Source organism: Rhinichthys klamathensis, unplaced genomic scaffold (assembly GCF_029890125.1).
Source record: "Rhinichthys klamathensis goyatoka isolate OS25496 unplaced genomic scaffold, OSU_Roscu_1.1 h1tg001002l_1, whole genome shotgun sequence".
In the NCBI taxonomy this organism is placed as follows: Eukaryota; Metazoa; Chordata; class Actinopteri; order Cypriniformes; family Leuciscidae; genus Rhinichthys; species Rhinichthys klamathensis.
Window position 1 is genome coordinate 221906 of NW_026607299.1, and position 20414 is coordinate 242319.

General features: G+C 43.4%; 1 protein-coding gene across 1 annotated transcript; it reads left to right on the forward strand.

The window, feature by feature from the left end:
* Nucleotides 1-1361: 1361 nt before the first annotated feature.
* On the forward strand, nucleotides 1362-20414 carry LOC130078836 (ependymin-like). Its single transcript, XM_056244534.1, has 6 exons — nucleotides 1362-1422; nucleotides 2131-2228; nucleotides 3350-3484; nucleotides 3639-3825; nucleotides 20107-20194; nucleotides 20282-20414. Exons 1-6 carry the CDS (start codon nucleotides 1362-1364, stop codon nucleotides 20409-20411), a joined length of 699 nt encoding a protein of 232 aa, XP_056100509.1. The 3' UTR covers nucleotides 20412-20414.

Consider the following 20414-nt stretch of genomic DNA (forward strand, 5'->3'; position numbering starts at 1 on the left):
ACACACACACACTGTCAGATTACACACACACACACTGTCAGATTACACACACACACACTGTCAGATTACACACACACACACTGTCAGATTACACACACACACACTGTCAGATTACACACACACACACTGTCAGATTACACACACACACACTGTAAGATTACACACACACACACTGTCAGATTACACACACACACACACACACACACACACTGTCAGATTACACACACACACACTGTAAGATTACACACACACACACACACACTGTCAGATCACACACACACACACACACACACTGTCAGATTACACACACACACACACACACACTGTCAGATTACACACACACACACTGTCAGATTACACACACACACACACTGTCAGATTACACACACACACACTGTCAGATTACACACACACACACTGTCAGATTACACACACACACACTGTCAGATTACACACACACACACACTGTCAGATTACACACACACACACTGTCAGATTACACACACACACACTGTCAGATTACACACACACACACACACTGTCAGATTACACACACACACACTGTCAGATTACACACACACACACTGTCAGATTACACACACACACACTGTAAGATTACACACACACACACACACACTGTCAGATCACACACACACACACACACACACTGTCAGATTACACACACACACACACACACACTGTCAGATTACACACACACACACTGTCAGATTACACACACACACACACTGTCAGATTACACACACACACACTGTCAGATTACACACACACACACTGTCAGATTACACACACACACACTGTCAGATTACACACACACACACACTGTCAGATTACACACACACACACACACTGTCAGATTACACACACACACACTGTCAGATTACACACACACACACTGTCAGATTACACACACACACACACACTGTCAGATTACACACACACACACACACTGTCAGATTACACACACACACACTGTCAGATTACACACACACACACTGTCAGATTACACACACACACACACACTGTCAGATTACACACACACACACACTGTCAGATTACACACACACACACACACTGTCAGATTACACACACACACACACTGTCAGATTACACACACACACTGGGATGATTCCACCTCGGGAATCTTCATAAACTCTTATCATTATTATTGATGAATAGGGTGGAATTTTCTGTATCTCTGCAGGCTAAAGTGAGTCATAAAGCTGAGATGATTGACAGGCGTGTAATCTGCTGTTATGGCGTGACGGTGAGGTGTGTGTGTAAGAGAGAGAGTGTGTGTATAAGAGAGAGTGTGAACGCTCTTCGTCTTCATCTTCTTCATCATGAGGGCTTTGATCCTGCTGGTGTCCTGCAGCTTCATCAGCGCTCAGCCTCGGCCCTGCGGTGAGTATACCTCTCTCTCTCTCTCTCTCTCTCTCTCTCTCTCTCTCTCTCTCTCTCTCTCTCTGTCTCTCTGTCTGTCTCTCTCTCTCTCTCCCTCTCTCTCTCTCTCTCTCTCTCTCTCTCTCTCTCTCTCTCTCTCTCTCTCTAACAGAGTTCTGTTCTCTCTCTCTCCCTCTCTCTCTCTCTCTCTCTCTCTCTCTCTCTCTCTCTCTCTCTCTCTCTCTCTCTCTCTAACAGAGTTCTGTATTGAGCTTTATTGGCATGACTGTAAAATAGCACAATATTGCCAAAGCAGTAGTAATATATAAACATATATGTAGATACATAAAAGTGAACAATAAAAAAACATTTCCATATTATGCATAAATATATCTCAATAAATAAAATAACAAAAATATATACAATAACAAAAAAAAAAGTACAGAGAGCAGTTTAATGGAGCAGAGGGTTCAGCCCTTCTCCCTCATATGATGGCAGGAGGACACATACTGCGCTGCCAGCTGAATACACTCTTCTTTCTCTCCCAATATATAAGACAGTTTGTTTATAAGGCTCTCTTGTTGGAATTGAGGTATAATCTGTGCTATTTGTGTGAAATAAGCGTCCCTGATGTTTTTGTACTTGCTGCACTCGGTGAGGAAGTGCAGCTCGTCCTCTACGGCCCCGTCAGGGCAGTGTGAACATAGTCTGAGCTCTCTCTCTCTCCAGCTCTGCTGGTGTCGGCCCGTCTCCACACACAGACTGTGGTCGCTAATGCGATACTTAGTCAGGAGCTTTCTCTGGCCATAGTTACTGATATCAGTCAGGTATGGTGCCAATTTATAATCTGACTTTATTTTGTGGAAATATTTTAATTTATTTAGTTGCGTGACCTTTATCTGCCAATCGTGTATGTATTCTTCTTTGGTTATTTTCCCTATTTCTTTTACTTTTGAGTGTCTAAATTGTCTCTCTCTCTCTCTCTCTCTCTCTCTCTCTCTCTCTCTCTCTCTCTCTCTCTCTAACAGAGTTCTGTTCTCTCTCTCTCCAGAGTCTCCGGCTCAGTATGTGGGCAGCCTGTCTATGGTGAGTCTCTCTCTCTCTCTCTCTCTCTCTCTGAATTACAAAGTCTTAATCATGAGATTAAAAGTCGAATTTATGAGATAGTCAACTTTGTCATAGTTATGACTTTAATCATTTGACTTGTCATGACTTGTCTTAATTTTTTTTACTTTTTGTCAATTTTGACTTTTTGTTTTACTTTTTATGTAATTTCCACTGTAAATGTCATATTTTTGACCTTTTAATGCTGTATGGTAAATATTTGGTTTTAGTTTTTTACGTTATAATTCAAGACTTTTTATGTTGTAATTTTAACTTACTGTAGTATGTCATAATTATGGCTTTTTAATGTCATAACGACTTTGAACCTTTTTTCATAATTTACTTTTTGTCATAATTTTGACCCTTTATGTTGTTATTATTTTAACTTTCTATGTCATATTTCACCTTTTAATGTCACAATGACTTTTTATATAATCATTTTGATTCAGTATATCATAATTTTGACTTTTTAATGTCATAACATTTCAAGTCAATTTAAATTTTATTGAATAATTCTTAGGTCATAATTTGTCATAATTTGAACTTAGTATGTCAGAATTTTGGCTTATGTCATATTCTTGACTTTTTTAGTCAGAATTCTGAATTATGTTATGTCATAATTTTGATTTGTCATAAACTTGACTTTTTCAGTCATAATTTTGACCTTTTGATTTGTCATATTCTTGATTTTTTTAGTCGTAATTTAGATTTTTTTCATATTCTAGACTTTTTCAGTCCTAACTTTGATTTGTCATATTGGTGATGGTCTTAGTCATAACTTTGATTTGTCATATTGGTGATGGTCTCAGTCATAACTTTGCTGATGCTGTTGTTGGTCCTCCAGACGGCCGCTGATGGGATCATAACCTCGGCCGCCACATACTCGTATGATGCTCGCGCTCAGCAGATCCGCTTCAGGAACCACATGACCATCTATAACGAGACCATCCCGATGGACCTGCTCATGCACTTCAGACAGGTGAGTGAAGCTAACACACACACACACACACACACTCCACAGATGAAGATGCCGATGGAGAAGCTTTAGTGCAGAAGCTCCCTCATCATGAGCTCGACTGGTTCTTCACGTGTGGAGTAGTTCTGGTGTCTGAGTGTTTATCCCTGATCCACAGGGCATCCTGTATGAGATCGATTACTCGCGCCTGCACTGCGAGAAGAAGGTTCTGGAGACCCGGTTCCACCCGACGCGGGTCCCGGCCGACGCCTCGTTCATGGGTCAGGTGATCCTGGGAACTGGCTCTGTTCCGGGTCTGGGTCTGCTGACCAACTCCTGGGTCGGGGAGATTCCTGAGATCCAGGGTGAGTCCAGTCGTCTGTCCTGTAGTGAATCATCTGTCCTGTAGTGAATCATCTGTCCTGTAGTGAATCATCTGTCCTGTAGTGAATCATCTGTCCTGTAGTGAATCATCTGTCCTGTAGTGAATCATCTGTCCTGTAGTGAATCATCTGTCCTGTAGTGAATCATCTGGCCTGTAGTGAATCGTCTGTCCTGTAGTGAATCGTCTGTCCTGTAGTGAATCATCTGTCCTGTAGTGAATCATCTGTCCTGTAGTGAATCATCTGGCCTGTCGTGAATCATCTGTCCTGTAGTGAATCGTCTGTCCTGTAGTGAATCATCTGTCCTGTAGTGAATCGTCTGTCCTGTAGTGAATCATCTGTCCTGTAGTGAATCATCTGTCCTGTAGTGAATCGTCTGTCCTGTAGTGAATCATCTGTCCTGTAGTGAATCATCTGGCCTGTCGTGAATCATCTGTCCTGTAGTGAATCATCTGTCCTGTAGTGAATCATCTGTCCTGTAGTGAATCATCTGTCCTGTAGTGAATCATCTGTCCTGTAGTGAATCATCTGGCCTGTAGTGAATCGTCTGTCCTGTAGTGAATCGTCTGTCCTGTAGTGAATCATCTGTCCTGTAGTGAATCATCTGTCCTGTAGTGAATCATCTGGCCTGTCGTGAATCATCTGTCCTGTAGTGAATCGTCTGTCCTGTAGTGAATCATCTGTCCTGTAGTGAATCGTCTGTCCTGTAGTGAATCATCTGTCCTGTAGTGAATCATCTGTCCTGTAGTGAATCGTCTGTCCTGTAGTGAATCATCTGTCCTGTAGTGAATCATCTGGCCTGTCGTGAATCATCTGTCCTGTAGTGAATCATCTGTCCTGTAGTGAATCATCTGTCCTGTAGTGAATCATCTGTCCTGTAGTGAATCATCTGTCCTGTAGTGAATCATCTGTCCTGTAGTGAATCATCTGTCCTGTAGTGAATCGTCTGTAGTGAATCGTCTGTCCTGTAGTGAATAATCTGTCCTGTAGTGAATCATCTGTCCTGTAGTGAATCATCTGTCCTGTAGTGAATCATCTGTCCTGTAGTGAATCATCTGTCCTGTAGTGAATCATCTGTCCTGTAGTGAATCATCTGTCCTGTAGTGAATCATCTGGCCTGTCGTGAATCATCTGTCCTGTAGTGAATCGTCTGTCCTGTAGTGAATCATCTGTCCTGTAGTGAATCGTCTGTAGTGAATCGTCTGTCCTGTAGTGAATAATCTGTCCTGTAGTGAATCATCTGTCCTGTAGTGAATCATCTGTCCTGTAGTGAATCATCTGTCCTGTAGTGAATCATCTGTCCTGTAGTGAATCATCTGGCCTGTAGTGAATCGTCTGTCCTGTAGTGAATCGTCTGTCCTGTAGTGAATCATCTGTCCTGTAGTGAATCATCTGTCCTGTAGTGAATCATCTGGCCTGTCGTGAATCATCTGTCCTGTAGTGAATCGTCTGTCCTGTAGTGAATCATCTGTCCTGTAGTGAATCGTCTGTCCTGTAGTGAATCATCTGTCCTGTAGTGAATCATCTGTCCTGTAGTGAATCGTCTGTCCTGTAGTGAATCATCTGTCCTGTAGTGAATCATCTGGCCTGTCGTGAATCATCTGTCCTGTAGTGAATCATCTGTCCTGTAGTGAATCATCTGTCCTGTAGTGAATCATCTGTCCTGTAGTGAATCATCTGGCCTGTAGTGAATCGTCTGTCCTGTAGTGAATCGTCTGTCCTGTAGTGAATCATCTGTCCTGTAGTGAATCATCTGTCCTGTAGTGAATCATCTGGCCTGTCGTGAATCATCTGTCCTGTAGTGAATCGTCTGTCCTGTAGTGAATCATCTGTCCTGTAGTGAATCGTCTGTCCTGTAGTGAATCATCTGTCCTGTAGTGAATCATCTGTCCTGTAGTGAATCGTCTGTCCTGTAGTGAATCATCTGTCCTGTAGTGAATCATCTGGCCTGTCGTGAATCATCTGTCCTGTAGTGAATCGTCTGTCCTGTAGTGAATCATCTGTCCTGTAGTGAATCATCTGTCCTGTAGTGAATCATCTGTCCTGTAGTGAATCATCTGTCCTGTAGTGAATCATCTGGCCTGTAGTGAATCGTCTGTCCTGTAGTGAATCGTCTGTCCTGTAGTGAATCAGCTGTCCTGTAGTGAATCGTCTGTCCTGTAGTGAATAATCTGTCCTGTAGTGAATCATCTGTCCTGTAGTGAATCATCTGTCCTGTAGTGAATCATCTGGCCTGTCGTGAATCATCTGTCCTGTAGTGAATCGTCTGTCCTGTAGTGAATCATCTGTCCTGTAGTGAATCGTCTGTCCTGTAGTGAATCATCTGTCCTGTAGTGAATCATCTGTCCTGTAGTGAATCATCTGTCCTGTAGTGAATCATCTGTCCTGTAGTGAATCATCTGGCCTGTAGTGAATCGTCTGTCCTGTAGTGAATCGTCTGTCCTGTAGTGAATCAGCTGTCCTGTAGTGAATCGTCTGTCCTGTAGTGAATAATCTGTCCTGTAGTGAATCATCTGGCCTGTCGTGAATCATCTGTCCTGTAGTGAATCGTCTGTCCTGTAGTGAATCATCTGTCCTGTAGTGAATCGTCTGTCCTGTAGTGAATCATCTGTCCTGTAGTGAATCGTTGTAGTGAATCGTCTGTCCTGTAGTGAATCGTCTGTCATGTAGTGAATCATCTGTCCTGTAGTGAATCATCTGTCCTGTAGTGAATCATCTGTCCTGTAGTGAATCGTCTGTCCTGTAGTGAATCGTCTGTCCTGTAGTGAATCATCTGTCCTGTAGTGAATCATCTGTCCTGTAGTGAATCATCTGTCCTGTAGTGAATCATCTGTCCTGTAGTGAATTATCTGTCCTGTAGTGAATCAGCTGTCCTGTAGTGAATCGTCTGTCCTGTAGTGAATCGTCTGTCCTGTAGTGAATTATCTGTCCTGTAGTGAATCATCTGTCCTGTAGTGAATTATCTGTCCTGTAGTGAATCGTCTGTCCTGTAGTGAATTGTCTGTCCTGTAGTGAATCAGCTGTCCTGTAGTGAATCGTCTGTCCTGTAGTGAATCGTCTGTCCTGTAGTGAATCGTCTGTCCTGTAGTGAATCATCTGTCCTGTAGTGAATCATCTGTCCTGTAGTGAATCATCTGTCCTGTAGTGAATCATCTGTCCTGTAGTGAATCATCTGTCCTGTAGTGAATTATCTGTCCTGTAGTGAATCAGCTGTCCTGTAGTGAATCGTCTGTCCTGTAGTGAATTATCTGTCCTGTAGTGAATCAGCTGTCCTGTAGTGAATTATCTGTCCTGTAGTGAATCGTCTGTCCTGTAGTGAATCGTCTGTCCTGTAGTGAATCAGCTGTCCTGTAGTGAATCATCTGTCCTGTAGTGAATCGTCTGTCCTGTAGTGAATCAGCTGTCCTGTAGTGAATCGTCTGTCCTGTAGTGAATCGTCTGTCCTGTAGTGAATCAGCTGTCCTGTAGTGAATCGTCTGTCCTGTAGTGAATCAGCTGTCCTGTAGTGAATCGTCTGTCCTGTAGTGAATCGTCTGTCCTGTAGTGAATCAGCTGTCCTGTAGTGAATCGTCTGTCCTGTAGTGAATCAGCTGTCCTGTAGTGAATCATCTGTCCTGTAGTGAATCATCTGTCCTGTAGTGAATCATCTGTCCTGTAGTGAGTCGTCTGTCCTGTAGTGAATCGTCTGTCCTGTAGTGAATCATCTGTCCTGTAGTGAGTCGTCTGTCCTGTAGTGAATCGTCTGTCCTGTAGTGAATCGTCTGTCCTGTAGTGAATCGTCTGTCCTGTAGTGAATTGTCTGTCCTGTAGTGAATCGTCTGTCCTGTAGTGAATCAGCTGTCCTGTAGTGAATCATCTGTCCTGTAGTGAGTCGTCTGTCCTGTAGTGAATCGTCTGTCCTGTAGTGAATCGTCTGTCCTGTAGTGAATCATCTGTCCTGTAGTGAATTGTCTGTCCTGTAGTGAATCGTCTGTCCTGTAGTGAATCGTCTGTCTTGTAGTGAATTATCTGTCCTGTAGTGAATCAGCTGTCCTGTAGTGAATTATCTGTCCTGTAGTGAATCAGCTGTCCTGTAGTGAATCATCTGTCCTGTAGTGAATCATCTGTCCTGTAGTGAATCATCTGTCCTGTAGTGAATCGTTGTAGTGAATCGTCTGTCCTGTAGTGAATCGTCTGTCCTGTAGTGAATCGTTGTAGTGAATCGTCTGTCCTGTAGTGAATCGTCTGTCCTGTAGTGAATCGTCTGTCCTGTAGTGAATCATCTGTCCTGTAGTGAATCGTCTGTCCTGTAGTGAATCATCTGTCCTGTAGTGAATCGTCTGTCCTGTAGTGAATCATCTGTCCTGTAGTGAATAATCTGTCCTGTAGTGAATCATCTGTCCTGTAGTGAATCATCTGTCCTGTAGTGAATCATCTGTCCTGTAGTGAATCGTCTGTCCTGTAGTGAATCGTCTGTCCTGTAGTGAATCGTCTGTCCTGTAGTGAATCGTCTGTCCTGTAGTGAATCGTCTGTCCTGTAGTGAATCGTCTGTCCTGTAGTGAATCGTCTGTCCTGTAGTGAATCGTCTGTCCTGTAGTGAATCGTCTGTCCTGTAGTGAATCATCTGTCCTGTAGTGAATCAGCTGTCCTGTAGTGAATCGTCTGTCCTGTAGTGAATCAGCTGTCCTGTAGTGAATCAGCTGTCCTGTAGTGAATCATCTGTCCTGTAGTGAATCATCTGTCCTGTAGTGAATCGTCTGTCCTGTAGTGAATCAGCTGTCCTGTAGTGAATCATCTGTCCTGTAGTGAATCGTCTGTCCTGTAGTGAATTATCTGTCCTGTAGTGAATCGTCTGTCCTGTAGTGAATCGTCTGTCCTGTAGTGAATCGTCTGTCCTGTAGTGAATCATCTGTCCTGTAGTGAATCATCTGTCCTGTAGTGAATCGTCTGTCCTGTAGTGAATCGTCTGTCCTGTAGTGAATCGTCTGTCATGTAGTGAATCGTCTGTCCTGTAGTGAATCGTCTGTCCTGTAGTGAATCGTCTGTCATGTAGTGAATCGTCTGTCCTGTAGTGAATCATCTGTCCTGTAGTGAATCGTCTGTCCTGTAGTGAATCATCTGTCCTGTAGTGAATCATCTGTCCTGTAGTGAATCATCTGTCCTGTAGTGAATAATCTGTCCTGTAGTGAATCGTCTGTCCTGTAGTGAATCATCTGTCCTGTAGTGAATCGTCTGTCCTGTAGTGAATAATCTGTCCTGTAGTGAATCATCTGTCCTGTAGTGAATCATCTGTCCTGTAGTGAATAATCTGTCCTGTAGTGAATCGTCTGTCCTGTAGTGAATCATCTGTCCTGTAGTGAATCGTCTGTCCTGTAGTGAATCGTCTGTCCTGTAGTGAATCGTCTGTCCTGTAGTGAATAATCTGTCCTGTAGTGAATCATCTGTCCTGTAGTGAATCATCTGTCCTGTAGTGAATCGTCTGTCATGTAGTGAATCATCTGTCCTGTAGTGAATCGTCTGTCATGTAGTGAATCATCTGTCCTGTAGTGAATCATCTGTCCTGTAGTGAATCGTCTGTCCTGTAGTGAATAATCTGTCCTGTAGTGAATCATCTGTCCTGTAGTGAATCATCTGTCCTGTAGTGAATCGTCTGTCCTGTAGTGAATCGTCTGTCCTGTAGTGAATCATCTGTCCTGTAGTGAATCATCTGTCCTGTAGTGAATCATCTGTCCTGTAGTGAATCATCTGTCCTGTAGTGAATCATCTGTCCTGTAGTGAATCATCTGTCCTGTAGTGAATCGTCTGTCCTGTAGTGAATCGTCTGTCCTGTAGTGAATCGTCTGTCCTGTAGTGAATCGTCTGTCCTGTAGTGAATCGTCTGTCCTGTAGTGAATCGTCTGTCCTGTAGTGAATCAGCTGTCCTGTAGTGAATCGTCTGTCCTGTAGTGAATCGTCTGTCCTGTAGTGAATCAGCTGTCCTGTAGTGAATCAGCTGTCCTGTAGTGAATCGTCTGTCCTGTAGTGAATCGTCTGTCCTGTAGTGAATCGTCTGTCCTGTAGTGAATCGTTGTAGTGAATCGTCTGTCCTGTAGTGAATCATCTGTCCTGTAGTGAATCATCTGTTCTGTAGTGAATCGTCTGTCCTGTAGTGAATCATCTGTCCTGTAGTGAATCGTCTGTCCTGTAGTGAATCATCTGTCCTGTAGTGAATCATCTGTCCTGTAGTGAATCAGCTGTCCTGTAGTGAATCGTCTGTCCTGTAGTGAATCAGCTGTCCTGTAGTGAATCAGCTGTCCTGTAGTGAATCATCTGTCCTGTAGTGAATCATCTGTCCTGTAGTGAATCGTCTGTCCTGTAGTGAATCATCTGTCCTGTAGTGAATCGTCTGTCCTGTAGTGAATCATCTGTCCTGTAGTGAATCGTCTGTCCTGTAGTGAATCGTCTGTCCTGTAGTGAATCATCTGTCCTGTAGTGAATCATCTGTCCTGTAGTGAATCATCTGTCCTGTAGTGAATCATCTGTCCTGTAGTGAATTATCTGTCCTGTAGTGAATCATCTGTCCTGTAGTGAATCATCTGTCCTGTAGTGAATCGTCTGTCCTGTAGTGAATCGTCTGTCCTGTAGTGAATCGTCTGTCCTGTAGTGAATCGTCTGTCCTGTAGTGAATCGTCTGTCCTGTAGTGAATCATCTGTCCTGTAGTGAATCGTCTGTCCTGTAGTGAATCAGCTGTCCTGTAGTGAATCGTCTGTCCTGTAGTGAATCGTCTGTCCTGTAGTGAATCAGCTGTCCTGTAGTGAATCGTCTGTCCTGTAGTGAATCGTCTGTCCTGTAGTGAATCATCTGTCCTGTAGTGAATCGTTGTAGTGAATCGTCTGTCCTGTAGTGAATCATCTGTCCTGTAGTGAATCATCTGTTCTGTAGTGAATCGTCTGTCCTGTAGTGAATCATCTGTCCTGTAGTGAATCGTCTGTCCTGTAGTGAATCATCTGTCCTGTAGTGAATCATCTGTCCTGTAGTGAATCAGCTGTCCTGTAGTGAATCGTCTGTCCTGTAGTGAATCAGCTGTCCTGTAGTGAATCAGCTGTCCTGTAGTGAATCATCTGTCCTGTAGTGAATCATCTGTCCTGTAGTGAATCGTCTGTCCTGTAGTGAATCAGCTGTCCTGTAGTGAATCGTCTGTCCTGTAGTGAATCGTCTGTCCTGTAGTGAATCATCTGTCCTGTAGTGAATCATCTGTCCTGTAGTGAATCATCTGTCCTGTAGTGAATCATCTGTCCTGTAGTGAATCATCTGTCCTGTAGTGAATCATCTGTCCTGTAGTGAATCATCTGTCCTGTAGTGAATCGTCTGTCCTGTAGTGAATCGTCTGTCCTGTAGTGAATCATCTGTCCTGTAGTGAATCATCTGTCCTGTAGTGAACAATCTGTCCTGTAGTGAATCGTCTGTCCTGTAGTGAATCATCTGTCCTGTAGGGAATCGTCTGTCCTGTAGTGAATCGTCTGTCCTGTAGTGAATCATCTGTCCTGTAGTGAATAATCTGTCCTGTAGTGAATCATCTGTCCTGTAGTGAATCATCTGTCCTCTAGTGAATCATCTGTCCTGTAGTGAATCGTCTGTCCTGTAGTGAATCGTCTGTCCTGTAGTGAATTATCTGTCCTGTAGTGAATTATCTATCCTGTAGTAAATCATCTGTCCTGTAGTGAATCATCTGTAGTGAATCGTCTGTCCTGTAGTGAATCGTCTGTAGTGAATTATCTGTCCTGTAGTGAATCATCTGTCCTGTAGTGAATCATCTGTCCTGTAGTGAATCATCTGTCCTGTAATGAATCGTATGTCCTGTAGTGAATCATCTGTCCTGTAGTGAATCATCTGTAGTGAATCATCTGTAGTGAATCGTCTGTCCTCTAGTGAATCATCTGTAGTGAATCATCTGTCCTGTAGTGAATCATCTGTCCTATAGTGAATCGTTGTAGTGAATCGTCTGTCCTGTAGTGAATCGTCTGTCCTGCAGTGAATCATCTGTCCTGTAGTGAATCGTCTGTCCTGTAGTGAATCGTTGTAGTGAATCGTCTGTCCTGTAGTGAATCATCTGTCCTGTAGTGAATCGTCTGTCCTGTAGTGAATCGTCTGTCCTGTAGTGAATCGTCTGTCCTGTAGTGAATCGTCTGTCCTGTAGTAAATCGTCTGTCCTGTAGTGAATCGTCTGTCCTGTAGTGAATCATCTGTCCTGTAGTGAATCGTCTGTCCTGTAGTGAATCGTCTGTCCTGTAGTGAATCGTCTGTCCTGTAGTGAATCATCTGTCCTGTAGTGAATCGTCTGTCCTGTAGTGAATCGTCTGTCCTGTAGTGAATCGTCTGTCCTGTAGTGAATCATCTGTCCTGTAGTGAATCATCTGTCCTGTAGTGAATCGTCTGTCTCATCTGTCCTGTAGTGAATCATCTGTCCTGTAGTGAATCATCTGTCCTGTAGTGAATCGTCTGTCCTGTAGTGAATCGTCTGTCCTGTAGTGAATCATCTGTCCTGTAGTGAATCATCTGTCCTGTAGTGAATCATCTGTCCTGTAGTGAATCGTCTGTCCTGTAGTGAATCGTCTGTCCTGTAGTGAATCATCTGTAGTGAATTATCTGTCCTGTAGTGAATCGTCTGTCCTGTAGTGAATCGTCTGTCCTGTAGTGAATCATCTGTAGTGAATCGTCTGTCCTGTAGTGAATCGTCTGTCCTGTAGTGAATCATCTGTAGTGAATTATCTGTCCTGTAGTCCTGTAGTGAATCATCTGTAGTGAATTATCTGTCCTGTAGTGAATTATCTGTCCTGTAGTGAATCGTTGTAGTGAATCGTCTGTCCTGTAGTGAATCGTCTATCCTGTAGTGAATCATCTGTCCTGTAGTTAATCATCTGTCCTGTAGTGAATCATCTGTCCTGTAGTGAATCGTCTGTCCTGTAGTGAATCGTTGTAGTGAATCGTCTGTCCTGTAGTGAATCGTCTGTCCTGTAGTAAATCGTCTGTCCTGTAGTGAATCGTCTGTCCTGTAGTGAATCGTCTGTCCTGTAGTGAATCGTCTGTCCTGTAGTGAATCGTCTGTCCTGTAGTGAATCGTCTGTCCTGTAGTGAATCGTCTGTCCTGTAGTGAATCATCTGTCCTGTAGTGAATCATCTGTCCTGTAGTGAATCGTCTGTCCTGTAGTGAATCGTCTGTCCTGTAGTGAATCGTCTGTCCTGTAGTGAATCATCTGTCCTGTAGTGAATCGTCTGTCCTGTAGTAAATCGTCTGTCTTGTAGTGAATCGTCTGTCCTGTAGTGAATCATCTGTCCTGTAGTGAATCATCTGTCCTGTAGTGAATCGTCTGTCCTGTAGTAAATTGTCTGTCTTGTAGTGAATCATCTGTCCTTTAGTGAATCATCTGTAGTGAATTATCTGTCCTGTAGTGAATCGTCTGTCCTTTAGTGAATCGTCTGTCTTGTAGTGAATCGTCTGTCCTGTAGTGAATCGTCTGTCCTGTAGTGAATCGTCTGTCCTGTAGTGAATCGTCTGTCCTGTAGTGAATCATCTGTCCTTTAGTGAATCGTTGTAGTGAATCGTCTGTCCTGTAGTGAATCGTCTGTCATGTAGTGAATCATCTGTCCTGTAGTGAATAATCTGTCCTGTAGTGAATCGTCTGTCCTGTAGTGAATCATCTGTCCTTTAGTGAATCGTTGTAGTGAATCGTCTGTCCTGTAGTGAATCGTCTGTCATGTAGTGAATCATCTGTCCTGTAGTGAATAATCTGTCCTGTAGTGAATCAGCTATCTGTCCTGTAGTCCTGTAGTGAATCATCTGTAGTGAATTATCTGTCCTGTAGTGAATTATCTGTCCTGTAGTGAATCGTTGTAGTGAATCGTCTGTCCTGTAGTGAATCGTCTATCCTGTAGTGAATCATCTGTCCTGTAGTTAATCATCTGTCCTGTAGTGAATCATCTGTCCTGTAGTGAATCGTCTGTCCTGTAGTGAATCGTTGTAGTGAATCGTCTGTCCTGTAGTGAATCGTCTGTCCTGTAGTGAATCGTCTGTCCTGTAGTGAATCGTCTGTCCTGTAGTGAATCATCTGTTCTGTAGTGAATCGTCTGTCCTGTAGTAAATCGTCTGTCTTGTAGTGAATCGTCTGTCCTGTAGTAAATCGTCTGTCTTGTAGTGAATCGTCTGTCCTGTAGTGAATCATCTGTCCTGTAGTGAATCATCTGTCCTGTAGTGAATCGTCTGTCCTGTAGTAAATTGTCTGTCTTGTAGTGAATCATCTGTCCTTTAGTGAATCATCTGTAGTGAATTATCTGTCCTGTAGTGAATCGTCTGTCCTTTAGTGAATCGTCTGTCTTGTAGTGAATCGTCTGTCCTGTAGTGAATCGTCTGTCCTGTAGTGAATCGTCTGTCCTGTAGTGAATCGTCTGTCCTGTAGTGAATCATCTGTCCTGTAGTGAATCGTTGTAGTGAATCGTCTGTCCTGTAGTGAATCGTCTGTCATGTAGTGAATCATCTGTCCTGTAGTGAATAATCTGTCCTGTAGTGAATCAGCTGTCCTGTAGTGAATCGTCTGTCCTGTAGTGAATCATCTGTCCTGTAGTGAATCGTCTGTCCTGTAGTGAATCGTCTGTCCTGTAGTGAATCGTCTGTCCTGTAGTGAATCGTCTGTCCTGTAGTGAATCATCTGTCCTGTAGTGAATCGTCTGTTCTGTAGTGAATCGTCTGTCTTGTAGTGAATCGTCTGTCCTGTAGTGAATTATCTGTCCTGTAGTGAATCGTCTGTCCTTTAGTGAATCGTCTGTCTTGTAGTGAATCGTCTGTCCTGTAGTGAATCGTCTGTCCTGTAGTGAATCGTCTGTCCTGTAGTGAATCGTCTGTCCTGTAGTGAATCATCTGTTCTGTAGTGAATCGTCTGTCCTGTAGTAAATCGTCTGTCTTGTAGTGAATCGTCTGTCCTGTAGTGAATCATCTGTCCTGTAGTGAATCATCTGTCCTGTAGTGAATCGTTGTAGTGAATCGTCTGTCCTGTAGTGAATCGTCTGTCATGTAGTGAATCATCTGTCCTGTAGTGAATAATCTGTCCTGTAGTGAATCAGCTGTCCTGTAGTGAATAATCTGTCCTGTAGTGAATCGTCTGTCCTGTAGTGAATCATCTGTCCTGTAGTGAATCATCTGTCCTGTAGTGAATCATCTGTCCTGTAGTGAATCATCTGTCCTGTAGTGAATCGTCTGTCCTGTAGTGAATCATCTGTCCTGTAGTGAATCATCTGTCCTGTAGTGAATCATCTGTCCTGTAGTGAATCGTCTTTCCTGTAGTGAATCATCTGTCCTGTAGTGAATCATCTGTCCTGTAGTGAATCATCTGTCCTGTAGTGAATCGTTGTAGTGAATCGTCTGTCCTGTAGTGAATCGTCTGTCATGTAGTGAATCATCTGTCCTGTAGTGAATAATCTGTCCTGTAGTGAATCATCTGTCCTGTAGTGAATCGTCTGTCCTGTAGTGAATCGTCTGTCCTGTAGTGAATCGTCTGTCCTGTAGTGAATAATCTGTCCTGTAGTGAATCATCTGTCCTGTAGTGAATCATCTGTCCTGTAGTGAATCGTCTGTCCTGTAGTGAATCGTCTGTCCTGTAGTGAATCATCTGTAGTGAATTATCTGTCCTGTAGTGAATCGTCTGTCCTGTAGTGAATCAGCTGTCCTGTAGTGAATCGTCTGTCTTGTAGTGAATCATCTGTCCTGTAGTGAATTATCTGTCCTGTAGTGAATCAGCTGTCCTGTAGTGAATCATCTGTCCTGTAGTGAATCGTCTGTCCTGTAGTGAATCGTCTGTCCTGTAGTGAATCATCTGTAGTGAATTATCTGTTCTGTAGTGAATCGTCTGTCCTGTAGTGAATCATCTGTCCTGTAGTGAATCATCTGTCCTGTAGTGAATCGTCTGTCCTGTAGTGAATCAGCTGTCCTGTAGTGAATCATCTGTCCTGTAGTGAATCGTCTGTCTTGTAGTGAATCGTCTGTCCTGTAGTGAATTATCTGTCCTGTAGTGAATCGTCTGTCCTTTAGTGAATTGTCTGTCTTGTAGTGAATCGTCTGTCCTGTAGTGAATCGTCTGTCCTGTAGTGAATCGTCTGTCCTCTAGTAAATCGTCTGTCCTGTAGTGAATCGTCTGTCCTGTAGTGAATCATCTGTCCTGTAGTGAATCGTCTGTCCTGTAGTAAATCGTCTGTCCTGTAGTGAATCATCTGTCTTGTAGTGAATCGTCTGTCCTGTAGTGAATTATCTGTCCTGTAGTGAATCGTCTGTCCTGTAGTGAATTATCTGTCCTGTAGTGAATCAGCTGTCCTGTAGTGAATCGTCTGTCCTGTAGTGAATCATCTGTAGTGAATTATCTGTCCTGTAGTGAATCGTCTGTCCTGTAGTGAATCAGCTGTCCTGTAGTGAATCGTCTGTCTTGTAGTGAATCATCTGTCCTGTAGTGAATTATCTGTCCTGTAGTGAATCAGCTGTCCTGTAGTGAATCATCTGTCCTGTAGTGAATCGTCTGTCCTGTAGTGAATCGTCTGTCCTGTAGTGAATCATCTGTAGTGAATTATCTGTTCTGTAGTGAATCGTCTGTCCTGTAGTGAATCATCTGTCCTGTAGTGAATCATCTGTCCTGTAGTGAATCGTCTGTCCTGTAGTGAATCAGCTGTCCTGTAGTGAATCATCTGTCCTGTAGTGAATCGTCTGTCTTGTAGTGAATCGTCTGTCCTGTAGTGAATTATCTGTCATGTAGTGAATCGTCTGTCCTGTAGTGAATCGTCTGTCCTGTAGTGAATTATCTGTACTGTAGTGAATCGTCTGTCCTGTAGTGAATTATCTGTCCTTTAGTGAATCGTCTGTCTTGTAGTGAATCGTCTGTCCTGTAGTGAATCGTCTGTCCTGTAGTGAATCGTCTGTCCTGTAGTGAATCATCTGTTCTGTAGTGAATCGTCTGTCCTGTAGTGAATCCTCTGTCCTGTAGTGAATCATCTGTCCTGTAGTGAATCGTCTGTCCTGTAGTGAATCAGCTGTCCTGTAGTGAATCGTCTGTCTTGTAGTGAATCGTCTGTCCTGTAGTAAATCGTCTGTCTTGTAGTGAATCGTCTGTCCTGTAGTGAATCATCTGTCCTGTAGTGAATCATCTGTCCTGTAGTTAATCGTCTGTCCTGTAGTAAATCGTCTGTCCTGTAGTAAATCGTCTGTCCTGTAGTGAATCATCTGTCCTGTAGTGAATCATCTGTCCTGTAGTGAATCGTCTGTCCTGTAGTGAATCATCTGTCCTGTAGTGAATCATCTGTCCTGTAGTGAATCGTCTGTCCTGTAGTAAATCGTCTGTCCTGTAGTGAATCATCTGTCCTGTAGTGAATCATCTGTCCTGTAGTGAACTGTCTGTCCTGTAGTGAATCGTCTGTCCTGTAGTGAATCATCTGTCCTGTAGTGAATCATCTGTCCTGTAGTGAATCGTCTGTCCTGTAGTAAATCGTCTGTCCTGTAGTGAATCATCTGTCCTGTAGTGAATCATCTGTCCTGTAGTGAATCGTCTGTCCTGTAGTGAATCATCTGTCCTGTAGTGAATCATCTGTCCTGTAGTAAATCGTCTGTCTTGTAGTGAATCATCTGTCCTTTAGTGAATCATCTGTCTTGTAGTGAATCGTCTGTCCTGTAGTGAATCGTCTGTCTTGTAGTGAATCGTCTGTCCTGTAGTGAATCGTCTGTCCTGTAGTGAATCGTCTGTCCTGTAGTGAATCGTCTGTCCTGTAGTGAATCATCTGTCCTGTAGTGAATCGTTGTAGTGAATCGTCTGTCCTGTAGTGAATCGTCTGTCATGTAGTGAATAATCTGTCCTGTAGTGAATAATCTGTCCTGTAGTGAATCAGCTGTCCTGTAGTGAATCAGCTGTCCTGTAGTGAATCATCTGTCCTGTAGTGAATCATCTGTCCTGTAGTGAATCGTCTGTCCTGTAGTGAATCATCTGTCCTGTAGTGAATCATCTGTCCTGTAGTGAATCAGCTGTCCTGTAGTGAATCGTCTGTCCTGTAGTGAATCATCTGTCCTGTAGTGAATCGTCTGTCCTGTAGTGAATCATCTGTCCTGTAGTGAATCGTCTGTCCTGTAGTAAATCGTCTGTCTTGTAGTGAATCGTCTGTCCTGTAGTGAATTATCTGTCCTGTAGTGAATCGTCTGTCCTTTAGTGAATCGTCTGTCTTGTAGTGAATCGTCTGTCCTGTAGTGAATCGTCTGTCCTGTAGTGAATCGTCTGTCCTGTAGTGAATCGTCTGTTCTGTAGTGAATTGTCTGTCCTGTAGTAAATCGTCTGTCTTGTAGTGAATCGTCTGTCCTGTAGTGAATCATCTGTCCTGTAGTGAATCATCTGTCCTGTAGTGAATCGTCTGTCCTGTAGTAAATCGTCTGTCCTGTAGTGAATCATCTGTCCTGTAGTGAATCATCTGTCCTGTAGTGAATCGTCTGTCCTGTAGTAAATCGTCTGTCCTGTAGTGAATCATCTGTCTTGTAGTGAATCGTCTGTCCTGTAGTGAATTATCTGTCCTGTAGTGAATAATCTGTCCTGTAGTGAATCGTCTGTCCTGTAGTGAATCGTCTGTCCTTTAGTGAATCGTCTGTCTTGTAGTGAATCGTCTGTCCTGTAGTGAATCGTCTGTCCTGTAGTGAATCGTCTGTCCTGTAGTGAATCGTCTGTTCTGTAGTGAATCGTCTGTCCTGTAGTAAATCGTCTGTCTTGTAGTGAATCGTCTGTCCTGTAGTGAATTATCTGTCCTGTAGTGAATCGTCTGTCCTTTAGTGAATTGTCTGTCTTGTAGTGAATCGTCTGTCCTGTAGTGAATCGTCTGTCCTGTAGTGAATCGTCTGTCCTGTAGTGAATCGTCTGTCCTGTAGTGAATCATCTGTTCTGTAGTGAATCGTCTGTCCTGTAGTAAATCGTCTGTCTTGTAGTGAATCGTCTGTCCTGTAGTGAATCATCTGTCCTGTAGTGAATCATCTGTCCTGTAGTGAATCGTCTGTCCTGTAGTAAATCGTCTGTCCTGTAGTAAATCATCTGTCCTGTAGTGAATCATCTGTCTTGTAGTGAATCATCTGTCCTTTAGTGAATCATCTGTAGTGAATTATCTGTCCTGTAGTGAATCGTCTGTCCTTTAGTGAATCATCTGTCCTTTAGTGAATCGTCTGTCCTGTAGTGAATCATCTGTCCTGTGGTGAATCGTCTGTCCTGTAGTGAATCGTCTGTCCTGTAATGAATCATCTGTCCTGTAGTGAATCATCTGTCCTGTAGTGAATCATCTGTCCTGTAGTGAATCATCTGTCCTGTAGTGAATCGTTGTAGTGAATCGTCTGTCCTGTAGTGAATCGTCTGTCCTGTAGTGAATCATCTGTCCTGTAGTGAATCGTCTGTCCTGTAGTGAATCGTTGTAGTGAGTCGTCTGTCCTGTAGTGAATCGTTGTAGTGAGTCGTCTGTCCTGTAGTGAATCGTCTGTCCTGTAGTGAATCATCTGTCCTGTAGTGAATCGTCTGTCCTGTAGTGAATCGTTGTAGTGAGTCGTCTGTCCTGTAGTGAATCGTCTGTCCTGTAGTGAATCATCTGTCCAGTAGTGAATCATCTGTCCTGTAGTGAATCGTCTGTCCTGTAGTGAATCGTCTGTCCTGTAGTGAATCGTCTGTCCTGTAGTGAATCGTCTGTCCTGTAGTGAATGGTCTGTCCTATAGTGAATCATCTGTCCTCTAGTGAATCATCTGTCCTGTAGTGAATCATCTGTCCTGTAGTGAATCATCTGTCCTGTAGTGAATCGTCTTTCCTGTAGTGAATCGTCTGTCCTGTAGTGAATCATCTGTCCTGTAGTGAATCGTCTGTCCTTTAGTGAATCGTCTGTCCTGTAGTGAATCGTCTGTCCTGTAGTGAATCATCTGTCCTGTAGTGAATCGTCTGTCCTGTAGTGAATCGTCTGTCCTGTAGTGAATCATCTGTAGTGAATTATCTGTCCTGTAGTGAATCATCTGTCCTGTAGTGAATCGTCTGTCCTGTAGTGAATCATCTGTAGTGAATCATCTATAGTGAATCGTCTATCCAGTAGTGAATCATCTGTAGTGAATCATCTGTAGTGAATCGTCTGTCCTGTAGTGAATCATGAATCAGTCTGTGCTGTAGTGAATCATGAATCAGTCTTTGCTGTAGTGAATCGTCTGTCCTGTAGTGAGTCGTCTGTCCTGTAGTGAATCATGAATCAGTGTGTGTGTGTGATGTGTGTCTCCAGCTCAGTACATGTTGACCTTCACTGAGTTCACGTGTCTGCCGGTCAGCGCGTCGGTCTTCACTCCACAGACCGGATGGATCACCATGAGGTGTGGCATCTCTCACACACACTCCACTATCACGGTGTTTGATGATGTTTAATAATCATATTCATTAATGTGTATCTGGTTTCTCAGCTTCTACAATCATCTGCTGGGCGTTCAGAATCCTCAAGACTTCATCCCGCCCTTCTTCTGTCCCGCTTCGGCTCAGAACCAACACTTACCCAAGACCAACTTCCTGAAGGCCCTGCGGCCGTACCAGTGAAGA

Coding starts and splice junctions, on each gene's coding strand:
- LOC130078836 (XM_056244534.1), top strand. CDS start 1,362: ATGAGGGCTTTGATCCTGCTGGTGTCCTGCAGCTTCATCAGCGCTCAG. Junction 2,229..3,349: donor TAGTTACTGATATCAGTCAG/GTATGGTGCCAA, acceptor TTGGTCCTCCAG/ACGGCCGCTGATGGGATCAT. Junction 3,826..20,106: donor GGAGATTCCTGAGATCCAGG/GTGAGTCCAGTC, acceptor GTGTGTCTCCAG/CTCAGTACATGTTGACCTTC.